The sequence below is a fragment of the Alexandromys fortis genome, unplaced genomic scaffold, assembly GCF_014885135.2.
Source record: "Alexandromys fortis isolate MF-2015 unplaced genomic scaffold, M_Fortis_MF-2015_v1.1 scaffold_101, whole genome shotgun sequence".
Lineage (NCBI taxonomy): Eukaryota > Metazoa > Chordata > Mammalia > Rodentia > Cricetidae > Alexandromys > Alexandromys fortis.
Window position 1 is genome coordinate 4834486 of NW_026067983.1, and position 18671 is coordinate 4853156.

Genomic DNA, 18671 nt, shown 5'->3' on the forward strand with positions numbered 1-18671 from the left:
GTTGGAATATTTAGGGTAGCATTCTGAGATATTTTGGGGATCTAATCTCTTATAAAATATCGTTGGAAGCATTTTTTCCCTGTTAGTGAAAAAGCATTTGAGAAGAAGTAGGGGAAACCATTAAGAGTCCTTGACACTTGCCTTCCATTGCTTTCTAGATGGAGGCTTTAAGGTCCATGCTGTTGAGCTATACCACTGCCTTCTGGGTGCTCCTGCCATTTCTCCCTCAGCTTCTGGAATATCGAATAGGTGTTAACTGTTACCATAGCACAACATAGTGAAACCTAAGGCTAGTAGCTTTGCATTTTCTAAGATGCTATGTCGAATGTTGGTTTGGTTTTTGCTGTAGTTGGTTTGCATGACTATAAAAGTTTAGAACACTTCCTTTAGTTTTCCGATTGGCTTATAAAGACATGCCCTTAAAATGTCCCTTCCATTTTACTATTGCTAACTGTGGAGGCTGTAAATAAGTTTCAGGTGGTTTGACTTACCCAGCACTGCTTTGAAGTGTTCTTCGTAATTTTTTAGAGGTTGATTCACATCAGAATCCTTTGCAACACTTATTGCAAAGCCCCAGATATTAATCACTCCCCTTATTATGAATAAAGTCCGTGGAGTGTGACTTTTGCAAGCTCTCCCTCCTCAGAGCAGTTCCATTCTTATGTGAAAGGAGCCTTAGAGTAATAACATGAGTCCATGCTGGAGAATATAAAATCTTTCTATAAAATATAAATCTCTTTGAAATATATAATAATATGTCATATAAAAATATCAAAATTTCTGACTTTGGTCATTAGATTCTTTCATTGCCTTGCTCTTTGAATGGGACATTTCATATAGGAGTTATCCTACTCCAGGGCCACTCAATGCTGTTTCTCCAAAGGACTTTCTCGGGTCTGGCCTGGTGGCCCTTGGGACCTCCCACACAGACTTTGTAACCAATGGTTCCTGGTTCAGAGTGACTGAGGCAAATGGTGGAGGACCTGAGAAGGTGACCTAGTCACTTCAAGTCCTTAAGGTGCTTCTCCTGGCATTCTGTGTCACTGCAGGGAGACGTCTACTAAACCAGACTGTTGGAATGTACTTTTCATTTGTAGAGGCCTCATTAGGACCTCATAGTTCAGCAGCTGGCCTGAGCAGGCAATGGTAGACGTAGCCTCCATAAACACAGGTTATTAATTGTTTTTTAGTTTCATTCATTTCAAGTATTTTTAAATTTTATTTAAACCTTTTGAAATAAACATTTTAAACCTTTCCTTAGCTTCTTTCTTGTAACATAGTCTTATTCTTCTTTGTCATTTCTGAATTTCTCTGTTCTGTCAAAGACAGGGTACCACTGTGGGTATGAGCCAAGACTCTCCAGTCAGATTCTGGATGTTGATTAGATGGCCCCATCCTTGACTACCCATGCACTTTTGGGCAACTTGTCTGAAATCTCAAGCCCCAGCTCTCTCATGCATCAGACAGAGATGATAATAGTTCCTTCCCAGTAGGGCAGTGTGGGAATTAAATGAGATCTCTGTAAAGCCTAAATTATAGAGTCTGGCGTGGAGTCCACAGCCTCCTTCATTACATTTGCCCAGGCACCTTGCCACGGGTGCTCATTTATATTCTTCTTTCATTGTGTTTTTCCCCTTATAACATTGTTAGATGAAGGTAGGTTATAAATAATAATTATGATTTGTTCTTTATTTCCAAAGAAAGAATTAGTCAATAAAATTTATAGTTGAGATTTATAATGCCTCACATATAGAATTCAGGTGGCTCTAAACTTCCCCAGTAGTGAAGTTCTTCCTCTAGGAGACCATGGCAGTAGAAAAGGAATTCGAGTCATGATGTTTGTTCTCTAATGATAATATATCAACTTTTACTTCCCATTGTTCCTGACAAAAATATTTTGTTTAATATTTAAGAAGAAAGCCTTAGAAAACATCACGTCACCGTAGGTTTTCTTGTTACTGGATTTTTTTTATATTATGTTTACATCTTAAATACTGTACCACAGTGCATTTTATTATCCTAATTCATGTAATAAAGATGTAATATGTCCATGGGGAGAAGGGAAGGTGAAATGACTTAGAATTCAGAGCTACCATCTGCCAATTAGGTGACTTAAGAGCAGCTCACGGGGCACTATTGTTGAGGTGTTGCTGGGAAACCCTGCCTGTTTTCCTACTAGAAATGGACTTTTCAGGCCGCATGGGGAAAGGGAACGCTGAGAGGGCTTTAAAGCTTTCCAGATATCTGAAATTCTTTGTTTCTAGTTTTGTTTTACCTTAAAAGATTGTTTAGTCTAGTCAAGGACTGCCAAGTCCTTGGTAGAGGCTGAGGAGGTACAGTGCTGCTAATTACAAAGGACATCCTAGCTGCTCGTGGTATGAGACAGGCGCACAAACTTCTGCTGCAGAGAGGAATAGAAACACCCAGTGGGGCTTGCACATCTTGTAATAAGACACTTGTAAGTTTACAAAATATCAAGTACTTCTCTCTCACTCTGACCAGAGGACTGCAGTAGAGGCGAGCCTGCAACAGAGCATCAGAAACACTTTGTGTGTGGCCATTAGCCCTCACACGTCACTGTCCCGAGGCCACCAGATGTGCTAAAGTGAGCTAGCTTGGACTTGTTTGCTTTCTCTCCTGGCTCGGGAAACATACGTTATGATGATGTTCTCCAAATGTGATAGTAGGAAGTTATAGCTCAGAGATTCTGAAGTGCATCGCTTTCCTAAAACTACTTGCTGGATAAGTAGTCGCGTTATCAGCTAGAACTGAAAGGAAACTGATTTTGTGGACCAGTCCTGTGCCCCCAAATGAATAGACTGGTGTTGTTGGACGTGGAGATTTTCTGTCTGGTTTCTAACAACTTGCAAAGGACTTCTTGCTCCGTAGGACCCACTTTCAACCTATTTTTATCCTCCCCTCCAAGGCATGCTTCAGCTGAAGGATGCTTTGCTGGCTTAGTATGTATTGATGTTCTTCCTGGGACAGGATATGATATAGTATAATACTTGAATAATCAGGATTCTGTCTAGACAAGTCAAATTAAAGGAGCGACAGAGCAAAAAGGATCTCTTTCTCAAACAGAATTCTTCAGAAGACACATAAAAGTGGATAAATCCAAATACCAATGAGACTTATAGACAATGAATAATTTTTGTAACGGTATTAAAGTTGGGGTTTTAATACATAAAATGTCTGATAGTTTTTTTTGCATGTTAGTTTTATTGCTGTGCATAGTTTTCATCAGCTAGTGGCTAAATCATAGTCTAGTTTGAAACTTTCAGAGTGTTTCAGTGATGATAGAAGGAGCTTCACACCGAAGCCCATTCACAGTGTGGCATGGGCACACTGTCCACGATGCAGATCAGGGGCACGCACTGCTTGTGTTGCGTGCTAAGGTATAACTAGCACCTGTATATTAGTGATGGATCAATAAGAAGCTATGCATCCCAACCTTTTAAACCTTGAGCCTGCTTAAACCTTAGCAGTTTTCACTAAATAAAATAACAATCTTAAATCTTTGGGGAGTTTTATCTTTGTTCACTAGAATTTATATCCCGAGTCATAATTTTGAGAAAAACAAACTTGTCAGGAAACAAATTTCAACTAGGCACTGCTTTGTAGCCTGCTGAATCAAAATTAGTGTTTCCTTCATCCCTATGGGTACGGAAGGTGCAGTAAAAGTTAGTCTGACGCCTTGGGGTCAGGTGTGACAGCCAGTGCCACGTGATGATCCCAGAGACACAGATGGGTTCAGATGTGACAGCCAGTGCCACACGATGATCCCAGAGACACAGATGACAGTGCCCTTTTCATTCTGGATTTCAAGACAGGGACTTCTTAGTCTTGGCTGTCCTGTATCCCAGGCTGGCCTCAAACTCAGGGAAATGCTCTGGCCTCAGCCTCACAAGTGCTTATGACCACAACTGTCTATATTTTCCATATTAGTGAAATATTTGCCCAATATTTATGTAAAACAGAAAAATAATTTAACTGTAAAACTTTCAAATGAGGAGAGATGATTTTCAGCTCTTAGTCACGTGAGTTCTTTGATCGTGGACAGATAAATATGCATGTATGTCTATGCATATATATGAAGAGCAATGGACGAGACTTTTTCACTTCGCATCCCCAGTTGTATTTGTTCCTCCCAGCCTGCATTTCAGGACTCACATAGCCATTGTTATTTCAGTTGTTATTCAGTTCACAGCAATTTATCTTCTCCCCCTTCACTCTATGTCGGCCACCTACTCTGTAGAAGACGCTTAGCTAAGAGAAATGAGCATGGCCCCATATAAATGTGTATTGGTTGCCCTGTCTCATATGAGAGGTCAAGAACGGGCATAATATAAGAAAACGGGGAGGTTAGCCAGGCAGTTGAATCTGTTAAGTGTATCCATCCATCACAAAAGAGAATAGAAGTGTTGCCAAGGCGTTGTAAATTGAAGCCCATGTCCTCCCTTAGAGGTCTGTTTCTGGCTCTCATTGTCCCCCTTGTAGCATTTGAGTGGTAGAGTCATTATTTAAGGCAAGGATATGGAGATGAATGTAATGTGTGAGCCAGTAGGTTATAAGCCCATGTTTAGCACCCCCGTGTGCCGCCCTCTTCACTGAGCTGAACCTGCAGTAGCCAAGGTCACAATCGTGTGATCATTTCACATTCGTGGATATTGGTTTTGTGTTCCCTGCCTGGAGCAGCCAGTTATTTGATTCTCCCATCGGATTTTGAAACTTAGTGGGGGATTGAAAGCTGGAGATAGTGGATGTGTTAATATTTCTTGGGTAGGCGATCTTTTTAATTTTTGAACATAAATAAATGTGTCCTACATTACCTTTAATATATACAGTATCCTCAAACATTTATGGTTTTAAATAACTGGCTGAGTGACCGAGTGAGTCATTTGTGTTTGCTCTAAACCTGGGGGACACTGTATTATCCGATATAGGCTCTGTCTACTTGTAGATCAAAGTAAATTCAAGCTTCATGAATTGAAGCATCTATTTGTATTTTGAAGAAACATGGAAGACCATGAACTACAAAGGCATTTGTTAATTTAAATGAAGCAATAGGATGTAAATCATTGAAACAGCTGAGCTGTAAACACAGGGAGGACTGGACTGGACTGTCTCGTGCCGTGCGTTGTTTTCTACTGTCCGGAACAATAGCAGTGATAACAGATGGGGAAACCTCCTCTGGCTGGGAAGGTTAATTTTTCGTGTATGCCTGTGTACAGTTCCTGCTTTGCCAGTTCTGTCAGAAATGAAGCAAATGTTTGCTGTGTTCAGTGCTCTTTGGTGTTGAGCTTTCAGGAACAGTTAGAAAAAAAGATAAATATGGAATGATTTCCTAAGTATTCAACTGTCTTTCCCTTGTAGTGAGAGATTTTTCTTGAGACTGAATAGAAATGGGCTTCCTAAGGCCCCGGATAAACCGGACCGGCACTGCTCTCTGTTTGTGGTAAGTGCACCCTCTCTTTATTGCTTAGCAGAATTAAGTGGTTGAAAGATAGAGCCGTGGCTCTGCTTAAACGTTTTAAATAGCCCACAGATCGCAATAGCTGGAGTTCTGCTTGACTTCAATCCCAGTGGACTTGCTTCCCTTACTGTGTTTTTTACGCTGTTGGAAACACCTGTTAGAGTACTGCTGACTCTGGGAGACTCTTGCAAAAGCCTGGTGGTGGCTGGCTGGGCCAGGCACGGCGCTGGCTGTCTAGTGCATGCTTCTCAAGGGCTTAATGAATGAATAAGAGATTTGATCAGCAATGGTCTGATGATGGTCTTAATTCCTAAATGTTTTCCATGGGCTCATCAGCAGCAGTGCTGCATTTAGACCTGGGTTTGAACAGTGCCCTGCTGCCTCAGGCATTCCATGGACGATATCTATGTGCATCTTCATCCTTGCTTGTGAGAGACCACACAAAGATTTTGAGTGTGGCTTCATGGAATAGGAATTCTAAAATAACCAACCTTTGTTTCTCACTAGGATTTAGGTAGCAGTGACCTCAGGAAGGACATTTACATCACTGTACACATTATCCGAATCGGTAAGTTCTGCACTTGTGGCTGTTGGGAGTGATACCCATGGGGTCTCTATGTGATTTGGTATAGTGTGTATGTGTATATCAAGATATATATGTATGTGTATGTATGTGTATATGTGTATGTATATAGCAAGATATAGCTATCTTGTTAGTGACTGTCGTTTTCCCCCTCACAAGATTTTCATGATCATAAGTCATCAAAATAAATGTTGATGTAGGAACTACCTACCTATCCCTACTCCCTATTGGTCAAATAAATCCTTGCAAAACAGTAGTTATTGGTTCCATCATTAGAAATTAATCAGCAATAAAGCTAAAGTAAAGCACTTGAGAAAGGTTAAGACTTATCTGACAGTGTTCTTGATGCAGTGAAATTAAAGGGAAGATTATTATCTGTCAAGGACAGATGCTTCTTGCTTTTTATAGAATGACACTTGTACCTGCTTTACTGGGAAAAGGGCATACTGACCCTTACTGGCTGCCAAAAGCAAAAGCAGTAACGCCTCAGTTCTGGGAATTTATGGCCAAGTCCTGAGTTGGAAAGAAAAGAAGGAACATAAAAAGAGAAGTTAGTTTTCGAACCTCCGCTCATCCCAGAGTCCTAGGTAACACCAGCCTCTGTTCTTCCTTTGTGGTGCTTAGCTGGCTGTTCAGTATTGTATCTTCCTCTCCTCTTTCTTCCTATTGAGAGGACTTTCCTGGAAACCACCCAGAACTGAATTGTTATCATCAGTCTTACAGCTGAGAACATCAAGACTAGCATCAAATCTTCCTGGCTGTGATTGCACCAAAGCTGTGTTTGCCCACAGAGCCAGAAAAGATCCTCAAATTGTGTCCAGGGACGAGAGAGGGGAAGCCAACTGGAGCAAATTGAGGAAGCTTAGTGCAGGGTCTTCCCCAGAGAGAGCAGGGCTTCTCAGTCCGCAGCGTGTACTAAAGAAAGAGGGATGGTGAAAAAGAAAGACCAACTGACACACAGCAAATTGAATAGTGCTATCTTTTTTTCTTGTTTAAGATTAGACTGGGGGGATGCCAGATCCATCCATATACACTGTAGAGTGCTGCTCAGATGGGAAATAAAGTATGGACCTGTTGGGGTTTTGTTTACTAATTTCCATCTCTGTTAGGTTGCTATTTCAGCTCCAGCATCTTGTTTGTAGTCTACAAAAATAATGATTGTTAGTTAAATACCAATAAGAAACAATGTGCCCCTTGTGTGTATTAAAATACTCAACAAGGACTGGAGTGGTGAAAAAGTGGTTGAGCACACTTAACTTCCAGAGGACCTGGATTTGATCCCCAGCCCTCACATGGTAGATCAGAGCTTTTTATAACACCAGTTCCAAGGGATCCGGTGCCCTCTTCTGGCCTCTGCAAGCACTGCACCCATGTGGTGCACAGGTAGGCATGCCAGCAAAACACCCATATGAAAAAAAATAAAATTGTTAAAATCACTTGAAGATTTAAAATGAGCTAAAATGGTTTAACTGTCACAACCACCCAATAAGCGCCCCGCAGGACTGAGTTGGGACGTGCCTGTGTCCCCAGGCAGGGACAAGGCATTTGATCACTTGTGCTTGTTATGTTCAGAGGCTCCAATCTGACTTCTTCCAGATGTGAATCATTTTGTTTTCGATTTTGGGACAGGAGCTTGCTAGACAGCCCAAGGTGGCATTACTCTCAGAAGCTCATCTTGGCCTCCAAGTGCTGGGGTTACAGTCATGTCCCAGGACATGGTATCAAAGGATATAGAACCAAAGTTAAAAATTTTAAGTGATTTTGAATGTACTCTATTTAAGGTAGAAGATGAAATGGGTACCACAACTGTTCTTAATGATTTGTACATTATGGGATATTTCATGAGTTATCAAAGCAAGAAGATGCATCCCATACATAAGATCTACTCCAATCTTTGTGTTTCTACATGTGTCTCATGTTTTGTTCATTCTCAGAGTTTAAGCCTCTCGCTCAAGGTCAGACATGTGTGATTAGACAAGAGTCCTTATTTGAAGTGAAGTCTCCTTTTGCCCTAAGGCATTTCCTTTTCAGCACCTGGTTCCATTGCATGAGGGCTGTCCTGTACCTGTGTCTGTGTCTAAGCTGCATTTACTCACATGTCTTCATGGTCATATCTGCTCACTAACTGCACAGGTCGGATGGGAGCAGGGGAAAAGAAGAACGCCTGCAGCGTTCAGTACCGGCGACCTTTCGGCTGTGCGGTTCTCAGCATCGCGGACCTTCTAACGGGAGAGACAAAGGATGACCTAGTTCTGAAAGTCTACATGTAAGAAACACGCATGTGGTGGGCTTAAGCATGGTCACTGGGTGTGCCTGAGGATCCTGCCCTGGTGGATGTTCATTTAATGGATAATTGAACAATAGGAGAAAAGGTGTTTTTGAGTCATTTGTCAAAACCCTTCCAGTCTGCAGCCCTGCTCCAGATGAGCCCATGAGCCACTGCCAGATGGAGGAACCGCAGAATGGAAAAGCAATAAATGCAGTTTACTGGTTTAGGTCGACTGTCTACACAGACAGACATCTCCTTTAGCTATTAAACAACATACCAGCATTTCTTTACACAGTTAACTTGTCCTTAGAAAGTTGTGAATGAGTTAGAATCACTGGAGGGAGCCCGGCTGGTTGTCCTCCTGCTTTGTGTGTTAACTGACTGGAGCTGCTTCAGTAACAAAGCCTGAGGAACTTGCCTTCTGCAGCGAGTTTACCATCTTCCAGTTAGCTCTGGAGGATAGAAGTCCGAGGTGAAGCTGTAGTGAGTTTGCTTCCTTCAGGGGTAAGGACTGTGTAGAGATCTGTTCCATGCTCTCTCCAGCATCCATACCTGTTACTATGGCATCCATTCCTGTTGCTATGGCATCCACAGCCTCTTCCTTCATCTTCATATGACCCTTGGTGCACAAAATTCTTTGTGTCTATATCTCTCTTTGTAAGGACACAATAATATTGGTTCAAAGCTTACCCCAATGACCTCATTAAACTTGATTATCTCTTTTAAGTTAAGTGATGTCTAAGTTGATGATGTAAACACGTGTTTGCATCAGCCTACCCTGACACCTCCGCATAGCCGTGGTAGCTAAGATCTGATGGGCAGTATCATGATCCAGGCAGACACAGTAGAGCCTCCACTTTTGGGTTTAAGGACCGCATTGTAGGCCAGTTCTATGAGCACACTTGTGCTGCTGATTATACTATATAACAGTAGATGTCTTGTTTCTGTAGGGTGGTTTTTTGGGGGGGAGGAATGATAGTACAATTGGTCCTTTGCCAGTGTTTGGTCACAAGATGACTTTGTGACCACAGCTGCAGGGGTTCATGGATTTATCTACTTTTCCACTTGGTGAGGCCACCAAAGCACATCCAATAATTCGTTGACAAACAGACTTTGTTTTCTATAGCGTCTGGTTTTGTACTAGAGATAATTTTTTCTCTTTCTAGTGGGCTAAACCTATGACCTTCATTTTAAACTTGAAAACATCTTGAAACTTGTGACTCTCTTTTCTCATGGCAACACTCATCATTAATGGTTGTGATTAAATCCATTCTGATAGTTTTCTTAAATGCTACACATCGTCATAAAATATAGCTTAGTTGAGACCACAGTGACTAATAACAGCCCTCTTTCCTTGGGTTGCACACCGTTCTGGTTAGGGTTTAATTGCTGTGAAGACACACCATGATCACAGCAACTCTTACAAAGGAAAACATTCGATTGAGGCTGGATCACAGTTCAGAGGTTTAGTCCATTATCATCATGGCAGAAAATGTGCAAGCATGCAGGCAGACATGGTGCTAGAGAACCAGCTGGGATTTCTACATCTCGATTCTCAGGCAGCAGAAGGAGAAACTGCCACTCTGGGTGAACATATGAGACCTCAAAGCCATGCCCACAGTGACACACTTCCTCCAACAAGTTCACACCTGCTCTAACAGGGTCACACTTCCTAATAGTGTCACTTCCTATGGGCCAAGCCTTCAAACATATGAGTCTGTGGGACCCATTCCTGTTGAAGCCACCACATGAACTGTGTAAAAGAACTCTATTCGCCCTTTGCATGTGCTGTGCCACTGCATCCCCACAGCAAGCCCGTGAAGCGCATGCTTAGATCAGCTCACACAGAAGAGACTCACCCAGGTGCTAAGGGAGGGGATTGAAATATGTCTGACTCTGTAACCTGAGCCTCCAGTTCATCTACCTCCATTTTCTTTGATGCTGTTTCACAGCCCTGTCTAGTGATGTGGGCATGAGAGAGCAGAGCATTACTGAAGGAAGCCGAAAGTCTGCAGACACCGCCTCGCTGTTTCCTAGCATAGGCTCCCCAGGTGTGGGGACAAGTGTGTCTATTTCACCCCTAGGAAGACTGAGCGACTGAGAGTAACAGGAGTCACCCCTGATTATGCAACAGCCTGAAAAAGACCATTATGAAAATAAACTGTGCTGTTCCTTGTAATGTTTTCATTGTCTTCTTTTTCTTAAGAATCAAATTATATTATTGGTTATTCTTTCTACTGTCGACTCAGCCGATTACAAAACAGTCCCAAGAGAATAAACTAACAGTGAAAGCCATCTCTGGCAGTAGGAAGGAACCTACTTAATAACGCTCAAGTGAAATGCTTGTTGGAATTCATTTGGAAGAAATTCTGTTTGTTCAATCCTTACCTCCATCTGGGACTCAAAAAAAGTAACAAATATCTTGTCTGAAGCTGGAAACTATTTCATTCACCTGTGTTAGGACTTTTGATAGCCAATGTCCTCAGGAGGGAGCATTCGTAGCTTATAAAAGGTAATAGCAGAATTATTTAGGAATACATCTATTTAGAAAGTTCTCTGCAATCTAGTTAGAGCAGTGGTTGCAATACAATTGACCAGCAGATGCAAATGTTTGTTAGCCATGAGGAGTTACTAGTCAGTAAGACATCCAGTTACCGTCCACCCATCCATCCTCCCATCCATCAATCCATCCATCCATCTACCCACCCATCCATCCATCCATCCATCCTTTCATCCATCTATGCAACTGGTAGTTTTAAGGCTTTACTATGTCCAAAGTATTCAATGGTACTTAGGTGACAACTATCCTGCCCTTAAGAACCCTGATGGTCCAGCTGGTGACTTAAGCCATGCAAAGGTAGCATGAGCTAGTGAGTAGCAAGAATTGAAAGCAAGGCCTGTAACTATTTAGCGTAGTGGTAGAACACTTGCCTAGCATGTATGAGGCCCTAGGTTCAATCCCGCTACTGCCCCCTTCAAAAAGTAATAAAAATAAATAAATAAAAAAAGGAAAAAGAAGAGCCAAAATCAAAGGATAGACAGTCTGAAGGTAAAATAAATGATTATGTGATGTCTCTGAGGCATGGAAAATTGGGAAGTATTTTGCATTGCCCTCAGATAAATCCTGGCAGGCTTTCACCAGTGCAGGTTTTGTTAGCGTTGATTTTGTTTCCCTTAATTGGTTGCCTTTTGACTTTAGCCAGACCTGGTCATGTTACAGAAGGCAAAAATTTTCTAATGAGAATTTTTATTTATTGAGCATTTACTGTATGCCAGGCAATACTTTAGCCCGTGTTTATTTAATATTCTACTATGAAAATTACACAGTATAACACATGAAGAAAGCAAGCTGCAGAGAACGTGTTCAACTTGCCCCCAGACGTAACTCACTTAATAGTGAAAGTTTGAGTCTGTTATCAACAACTTAGTCCTCAACACCTTCCACTCAATGGATTGAGGTAGATTGTCAGCTCCTGCCAAGTTAAGCATTTCTGCCTGAACTGGGACAAGCATGCTCAGTAGGCCTCATGGCAAGCCATTGAGGACAGCAAGAAGAAAAGCAAGCTCTAGTGGTGCTAGCCAAGAGCGGGGTGTGCTCTCACACCTGGGACTTGTGTGTTGGCGACTAACCAAACGGTTGTGTTTCCACAGGTGTAATACAGAGAGTGAGTGGTATCAAATCCACGAGAACATCATCAAAAAGCTGAATGCGCGCTACAATTTAACTGGCTCCAATGCAGGTGGGTGCGTGCGCCAAGCTGCCTCTCCCGACACTTTCACATCAGACCGTCTATCCATCCGCGTTAGATAGAAATGGCCGGCTCTTGCAGGCTTTGGTTTGTTTGGTTTTTGTCTTTGCTGTTCAAAAACATTCAGCACATTTTGTTCATCATTTCCCTAGATAGTGATAGGCTTGCAAGTATAATTCTTTATATAAAATTTTTTTTTCCTCTCTCATTCGAAACAGTAGAGGATCTAAATTTGTTCCATGCTGTCGTATCTTGGGGCCTTCAAGTTTTTACTGTAAGCTAAAAACTAAGCAATAGTCATGGTTGTAAAAGGCAGTAGAAACCTTGCATCCCTACCTGTCAGTGAACAATAACGGAATCGCACTGGGTAGCAAGCATAGAGTTTACATATTGAAGGGGGCTGCAGAGGAGAGCGGCGCTGGCTGTGGCTTCACATAGAGAGAAGGTACGCATGCTTATTTAGAGACTGCAGTAATCGTGTGCCACCATGAGTTCTATGGTGCACAGTCTTATCTGAGTAGCAGTGTGTCATAGGACATATCACATCTTATAGGTTATAGCTATATAGAGGAGATACATACGTGTGTGTGTGTGTGTGTGTGTGTGTGTGTGTGTGTGTGTGTTAACCATTGGTCCCTTTGAAGCCACCCTACTATACTCTACATTTTATTTTAAGTTACCTGGCTCCATTTTTTTTTTTTTTTAATTAACACGATTCCTTATTTAACCCCTAGAGAGGCTGGGTCTTTTGTTTGCTTGTTCTTTGTACTAATGCTGGGTCTGGCTGAGTCTTTAAGAGGCAGCCTAACCTCTCCTACACTTTGTGTCTCCCATCTTTTTTCTGTAGATTTGCTAGCTAACATCTCTTTCTGATTACTTTTAACTGAGTTGTTGTTGACCTTCTGATGACTTCTGTTCACTCCAGAAGGAGGCACTGCATGCTTGCCATGCTGGGTCAGGGCTCTACGTGTTTTATGTCCTTTATCAACATTACTGGCTCTCCCGATTGCTTCAACTTCCTGGCTCCTTAAATGAGACTTCCCTTTTCTACTGATGACCGCTATACTGCAAAAACAAACAAACAAATGAAGCATAGTTGCTACCACCTTTGGGAATGAAAGTCTCCATTGTAACACTCTATTTTATATAAAGGTTCATCCCCATGGACAGAGCCGTCCCATTTTGCTGTCCCCTGGGATTCGTGAGTTCCTTGGCGTCTGGGCACATGCCGGTTGTGCCCGTTTCTGCCATAAAGCTCTGCTGACTCTCCTGTCCTTAGAGCATCCACCTCCCATGCTTCTCTTTCAAGTCTGAGTGCCATCCAGGACTTCCACCGGCAGCATGGGTGTGACTTAGACCCCTCTGATCCCTGCCCCATCCCTTCTAGTTCTCTCACACCAAGCCCTGCCCAGCTCCCAGACTGGTCAGTGTACAGAACTTTCGTGGAGTAAAAGCTCCAAACAGCCTTTTAAAACACAGACCTTCGGACCTTCAGCCTTTCCAGCCAAGCACTTCCCTTCAGTCATGGCGAGACATTTTCTTTATTTTTGGAATTTTGGAATTATAAATCCACGTTCTCTTATTTTTTTTTGAAGGTTATTTCATGGTCAGTTAATTCTGTTCAATTAAAAAGTAATGAGTCATACAAATTCTCCTTTCCCGTAGAATTTTTTTCCCTACATTTTGCTGGATTCGCAGTATCAGTACTCCCCAAATTTGAATAGTGCACCTATGCACACGGCACTAGGTTCAGGATTACTGAGTGGCTAAAATTATTTATTTTGGGGTTTCTCTGTGTAACAGTCCTGTCTGTCCTGGAACTCACTCTCTAGACCAGGCTGGTCTCAAACTCACTGAGATCCACTGGCTTTGCCTCCAGAGTGCTAGGATTAAAAGCGTGTGCTACCACCGCCCAGCTGTGGTTGAAATTTTCAATGCTCACCTCTTTACTCCTGGCTTCCGTGCATGTTTGTGTGTACATCTGTGCACTTATACACACATTCATATAGGTGTGTGTTTGTATCGTACATGGATATATGTATTTCTTTATGGCCTAAGCACAGACTGCTGATTCAGCACTTCTCTACCGCTATCTACTGTATGCAGTGTACAATATCGAAATCAGGAGCTCAATATTGTTATAATAATAGTTCTGATATTATTAAACGTTTGACAGTGTTCTCATTGTCCTCTTTGTAACACGAGAAAACGCAGGCTATATCATATATAGTTGTCATAACCCTTTTAAAATTTTTTCCTTTCAGTTTTCCTTTATATAATTCAAAATAGAATACTAACGAGGTTGGAGAGGTGGTTCAGGGCTTTAGAGCACCACTGCCGTCCCAGCTTCACTTCCTCGTACACACATGGTAGCTCACAACCCTTGTAACTCCAGTTGCAAGGGATCTAGTGCCCTCTTCTGGGTACCACACATGCATGTGGTACACATACAAATATGCAGGCAAGAGGTCACTCATCTATATCTTAAATTTTTTTAATATAATATTAAAGTACACTCCAAGATAGTTTTGTTAATTACATTTATTCGTTTATTTTACATCCCAACCACAGTTTCCCCTCACTCCTCCACTCCCTCCTTCCTTCTCATCACCTCCCCTCCCTTCCCCTTTCTCCTCCCCTCCCATCACTTCCTGTTCCCTCCCCACCACCTCTCACTCAATCCACTCCTCCTCTGTTTCTGTTCAGAAAGGAACAGGCCTCCCATGAGTATCAACAAAGCATTGGATATCAAGTTGCAGTAGGACTGAGTGCCTCCCCTTGTATTAAGGCCAGGTAAGGCAACCCAAGTATGAGGACTAGGTTCCCAAAAGCCCCCTGCTCCCACTGCTAGGGGTCCCACAAGTGGACCAAGCTACACAACTCTCACATATCTGTAAAGGGCCTAGGTTGTTCCCATGCAGGCTCCCTGGCTAATGGAAACAGCAATTAGAGTCTAAAGTTATTATCTAGAGAAGTTACATTTCTCTAGTATTTAAATGATCACGAGGTGTCTTAGTTAGGATTTCTATTGCTGTGAAAAGACACCATGATCACAGCAACTCTTAGAAAGGAAAACATTTAATTGGGGATGACTTGCAGTTTAGAGGTTTAGTCTATTGTCATCATGGTGGGAGATAGGGTGGCACGCAGGCAGACAGTGCTGGAGAGGTAGCTGAGAGTTCTACTTCTGGAGCTGCAGGCCTCTGGAAAAGAAAGTGAGACACTGGCCTGGAGTGAGCTTCTGAAACCTCAGAACCCACCACCAGTAACACTCTTCCTCCAATAAGACCACACCTACTCCAGCAAGGCCAGACCTCCTAATCGTCTCACTCGCTATGGGCCTATGGGGGCCATTTTTATGCAGACCACAGCACCAGGATTGCTGTGTGGAAGATTGGCTATTTTATACAAAATGTTGAATGAGCTAAACAGTCACGAATCCTACTGTAGTGTGTAGTGAAAGTAGCTGCTCTTCACCTGTCCTAACGTCTTGACTGACCCTTCTGTAACTAAGAAAGATCAACAGAAGAAAGTATTTCAGGCTTGTTTTGTGAGTTCTGTGTTAGGAGCGCTGAGGAAGGAAGTGGGCAAGACTTGGTGTTTTTCGGACAGGTCGAATGAAGTGGGGGGGGGAAGACCAAGAAAAGCGTGGGTAGAACTGATCTCCTGGCTATGAAATGGCTTTCTTAGTGAAGCCTGTTTGTTTAAGTGCTGCTTGGAAGAACTTCCTTTTCATATGTATGAACATAAGCATACATATGTATGTTCTCCTCAAGCATGAAGAGCCATAATTTTGACCCCTTTTATGGAAGAAAAGCAGGAGAGGTCAGAATAACCTTCTAGCATATTATGTCTTCCAAAATAGTCCAGCTCCTTCTTTTGGGGTATATTCTGAGTACCATCGCTATGCAATATGTATATTTTTTATGAAGTGACTTTGAGCCAGTAGATTCTTACATGCTTGGTGTTATGAAAAAATAAGAATAGGAATAATAGGTACTGTAAGAATGAACAAATACATAAAACCCCTAAGCTAATAGACATAAACACAACCTTTGACATAAACCTGTGTATGCCTGAAAGTGTTGCTATTTGGAATTAGAATAAAGAGTGGACCATTAAAATGGAAAACAACAGTCGAGAGAAACCATTCAAGCCTTCTGATGGCGTCACCCTCGAGTGAGCATGGCTCTCTCTCCAGCTCTCATCTCTAGCCAGTAAATTTACTTTCTGGATAAGACCATGAAAATAATGTTGGATGTCTCTCCTGTTCTTTCATTTGACATTCATTGATTGATCAGTCAATCCTGTCTTATTTTCTCTATAATTTTTTAGCCATTGACTAACTACTTCCTCAGAGAAAACACAGCATTCCCAAAATTTTGAAATTTGATACTAGGAGGTCTGCGGGCCAGCAGTTATAATCGGCACACAGTGCACATGTGTTTCTCAGTGTTTCTGCATATTAGCATAGCCGAGCAGGTAGGGCTAACCCCGACCCAGGTCCTGGGAAGCATGACGATTAACTCTGATGGTCAACTTGCTGGATTTAGAACCAACTGAAAGGCAACCTGCTTAGGTACTCTTATAGGAATTTTTTTAAATCATATTATTTGACTCAGGAAGACCCACCTTAAGTGTGGATGGTGTCTCCCTTGTGGCTGCTTAGATAAAGGCAGAGAGAAAGAACACAAGTGTATGTGTATATTCCAAGCATTGGCCTCATGGGGGCGTTTGTTCTCACTGGACAATTTATCTACCATCTTGCTGCTCCAGCATGTCAAAACTGTTGTGTTCTCCTGCTCTACCCATATTTAAGTGGTATCAACACTAATGATATCAATCTGTGACTGTCCTAGATGACAAAATTTGAACGACTTAGTATATACATATTTGACCGTAGTTTTTTTATTTGGTTGGTTGGTTTTTCAAGATAGAATTTCTCTATCTAACAATCCTGACTGTCCTGGAACTCACTTAGGAGACCAGGCTGGTCTTGAAATCACTGAGATCTGCCTGCCTCTATGTCTCAAGTGCTGGGGTTAAAAAAGTGTGCTACCACCCACTGCCCGGCTCAACTGTAGTTTTAATGATGAATTTTAAAATGTCCTTTGTTTAGTGACGAGTGAGCACTTGGTAAGTATTCATTTTGTGAGTAATAAAATAAAAATGAAAGGATTCATACTGAAGAGTCACGCTGTCAGCTGTCAGACATGAAACTCAGGGGTGTTCTGTTGCCTCCTGGTGCCAGTTCAGAGGATAACAGTGGGGAGACGGGAGGGGCTGTCAAACCCAAGGGGAGTTTTATGATTTCCCTGGCTTTGAGGACCAAGCCCCTAAGGTGTTCCCAGAATACTTATTAAACAGGACTCCTTAGTGCCTCCTCATTTTCTGCTCACAACATGAGAACCTTCTGGGTGCCTTAGAATATGACTTTAGCACAATGCCTTAAGAGATGCGGTAGTTCATGGAGAATGTGAGTTCTTCGAATTTTTTGCACGGATTGCTGAAATTAAAAAGGGGTTGGATAACCAATTTGGAAGGAAAATAAATATAACCTAGAGAAAATCAGAAGTACTTTGAAGATGCAAAGCCTGAGATTTGGGTATTGTTATGCTAATTAGTAAAAAGAGGCAGGAAAGTTGCTGGGGGACTGGGTTGCAGGTTGGGTTTTGTGTGTTGACTTCCACAGTGTCTCTGTTCAGGACAGCCTGCTGGGACCATCTGTGATGTCACGTTTAAACCCTCACTGTTTTCCACCTACACTAAACTACACATGAGCGTCCCGCTGCCCGTTCTGTGCCAGTAGCACACCTAGGAATACTTAAAAATTTGTATGCGTTTCTTAATATCATGGCTGAGTTTAAATAGAGAGCCTAATTCCAGCCTCGCTGTTGAACTTCTTTATTCTGGGGGGGAAGCTAAATGAAGCAGTTAGGAGCCTTTTCTTAGCATATTCGTAGTTTCTCATGCTGACTTTTATGAAAAAGAGGGACAGAGTTGAGTCATCAAAATTCATGAAACTTCTATTTAAGAAAATAAAACAAAAGAGGATTGTTATGTCTACACCAACTATATTCTTTCTTTGCTCTCCCAGTAGTTCGGGTTGGCGGTTCATTTATAACCATTTCCGGGTTGTAGTACGCCCTTTGGCACGCGTGTGAAAACCTCACAGCACGATTAACACATCTATTCTTAGCTCAGGTATTTTTAGCATCACCATTTATAGAGCAAGTATTTTAATATTTCATAATTGTCCTTTCCAACTTTGGTAGAAACTCAGAATAGAAAAAAAAACCTAATAGTGCAGCCAGCCATGCCGGCACACACCTTTAATCCCAGCACTCAGGAGGCAGAGGCAGGTGAATCTCTGTGAATCTGAGGCTAGCCTGATCTACATAGAATGTTCCGGGCTAGCCAGAACTATGTGATGAGACTTTGGAAAAAAGAGAAAAAAGTACACTATTAGTTTTTAATTGGTTTATGTGTCTCAGATAAAAGTTTCATCAATATTGTGATGTTATTTATACCCTAATTTGATACATAATGAAATTTTGGAGGAAGGGGGTCTTTTTTTTTTTTAAAAAAAAAAGT

The 18671-nt window shown here is 42.0% G+C and overlaps 1 protein-coding gene across 2 annotated transcripts in view; it reads left to right on the top strand.

The window, feature by feature from the left end:
• The window catches only part of Dock4 (dedicator of cytokinesis 4), a 392371-nt gene that overhangs the window by 211254 nt on the left and 162446 nt on the right, over positions 1-18671 (top strand). For both annotated transcript variants that reach the window (XM_050158669.1, XM_050158670.1), the window contains exons 9-12: positions 5377-5458; positions 5984-6044; positions 8193-8325; positions 11980-12068. In XM_050158669.1, the coding sequence (XP_050014626.1) occupies positions 5377-5458; positions 5984-6044; positions 8193-8325; positions 11980-12068 (365 nt within the window). The remainder of the gene's footprint in view (positions 1-5376; positions 5459-5983; positions 6045-8192; positions 8326-11979; positions 12069-18671) is intronic.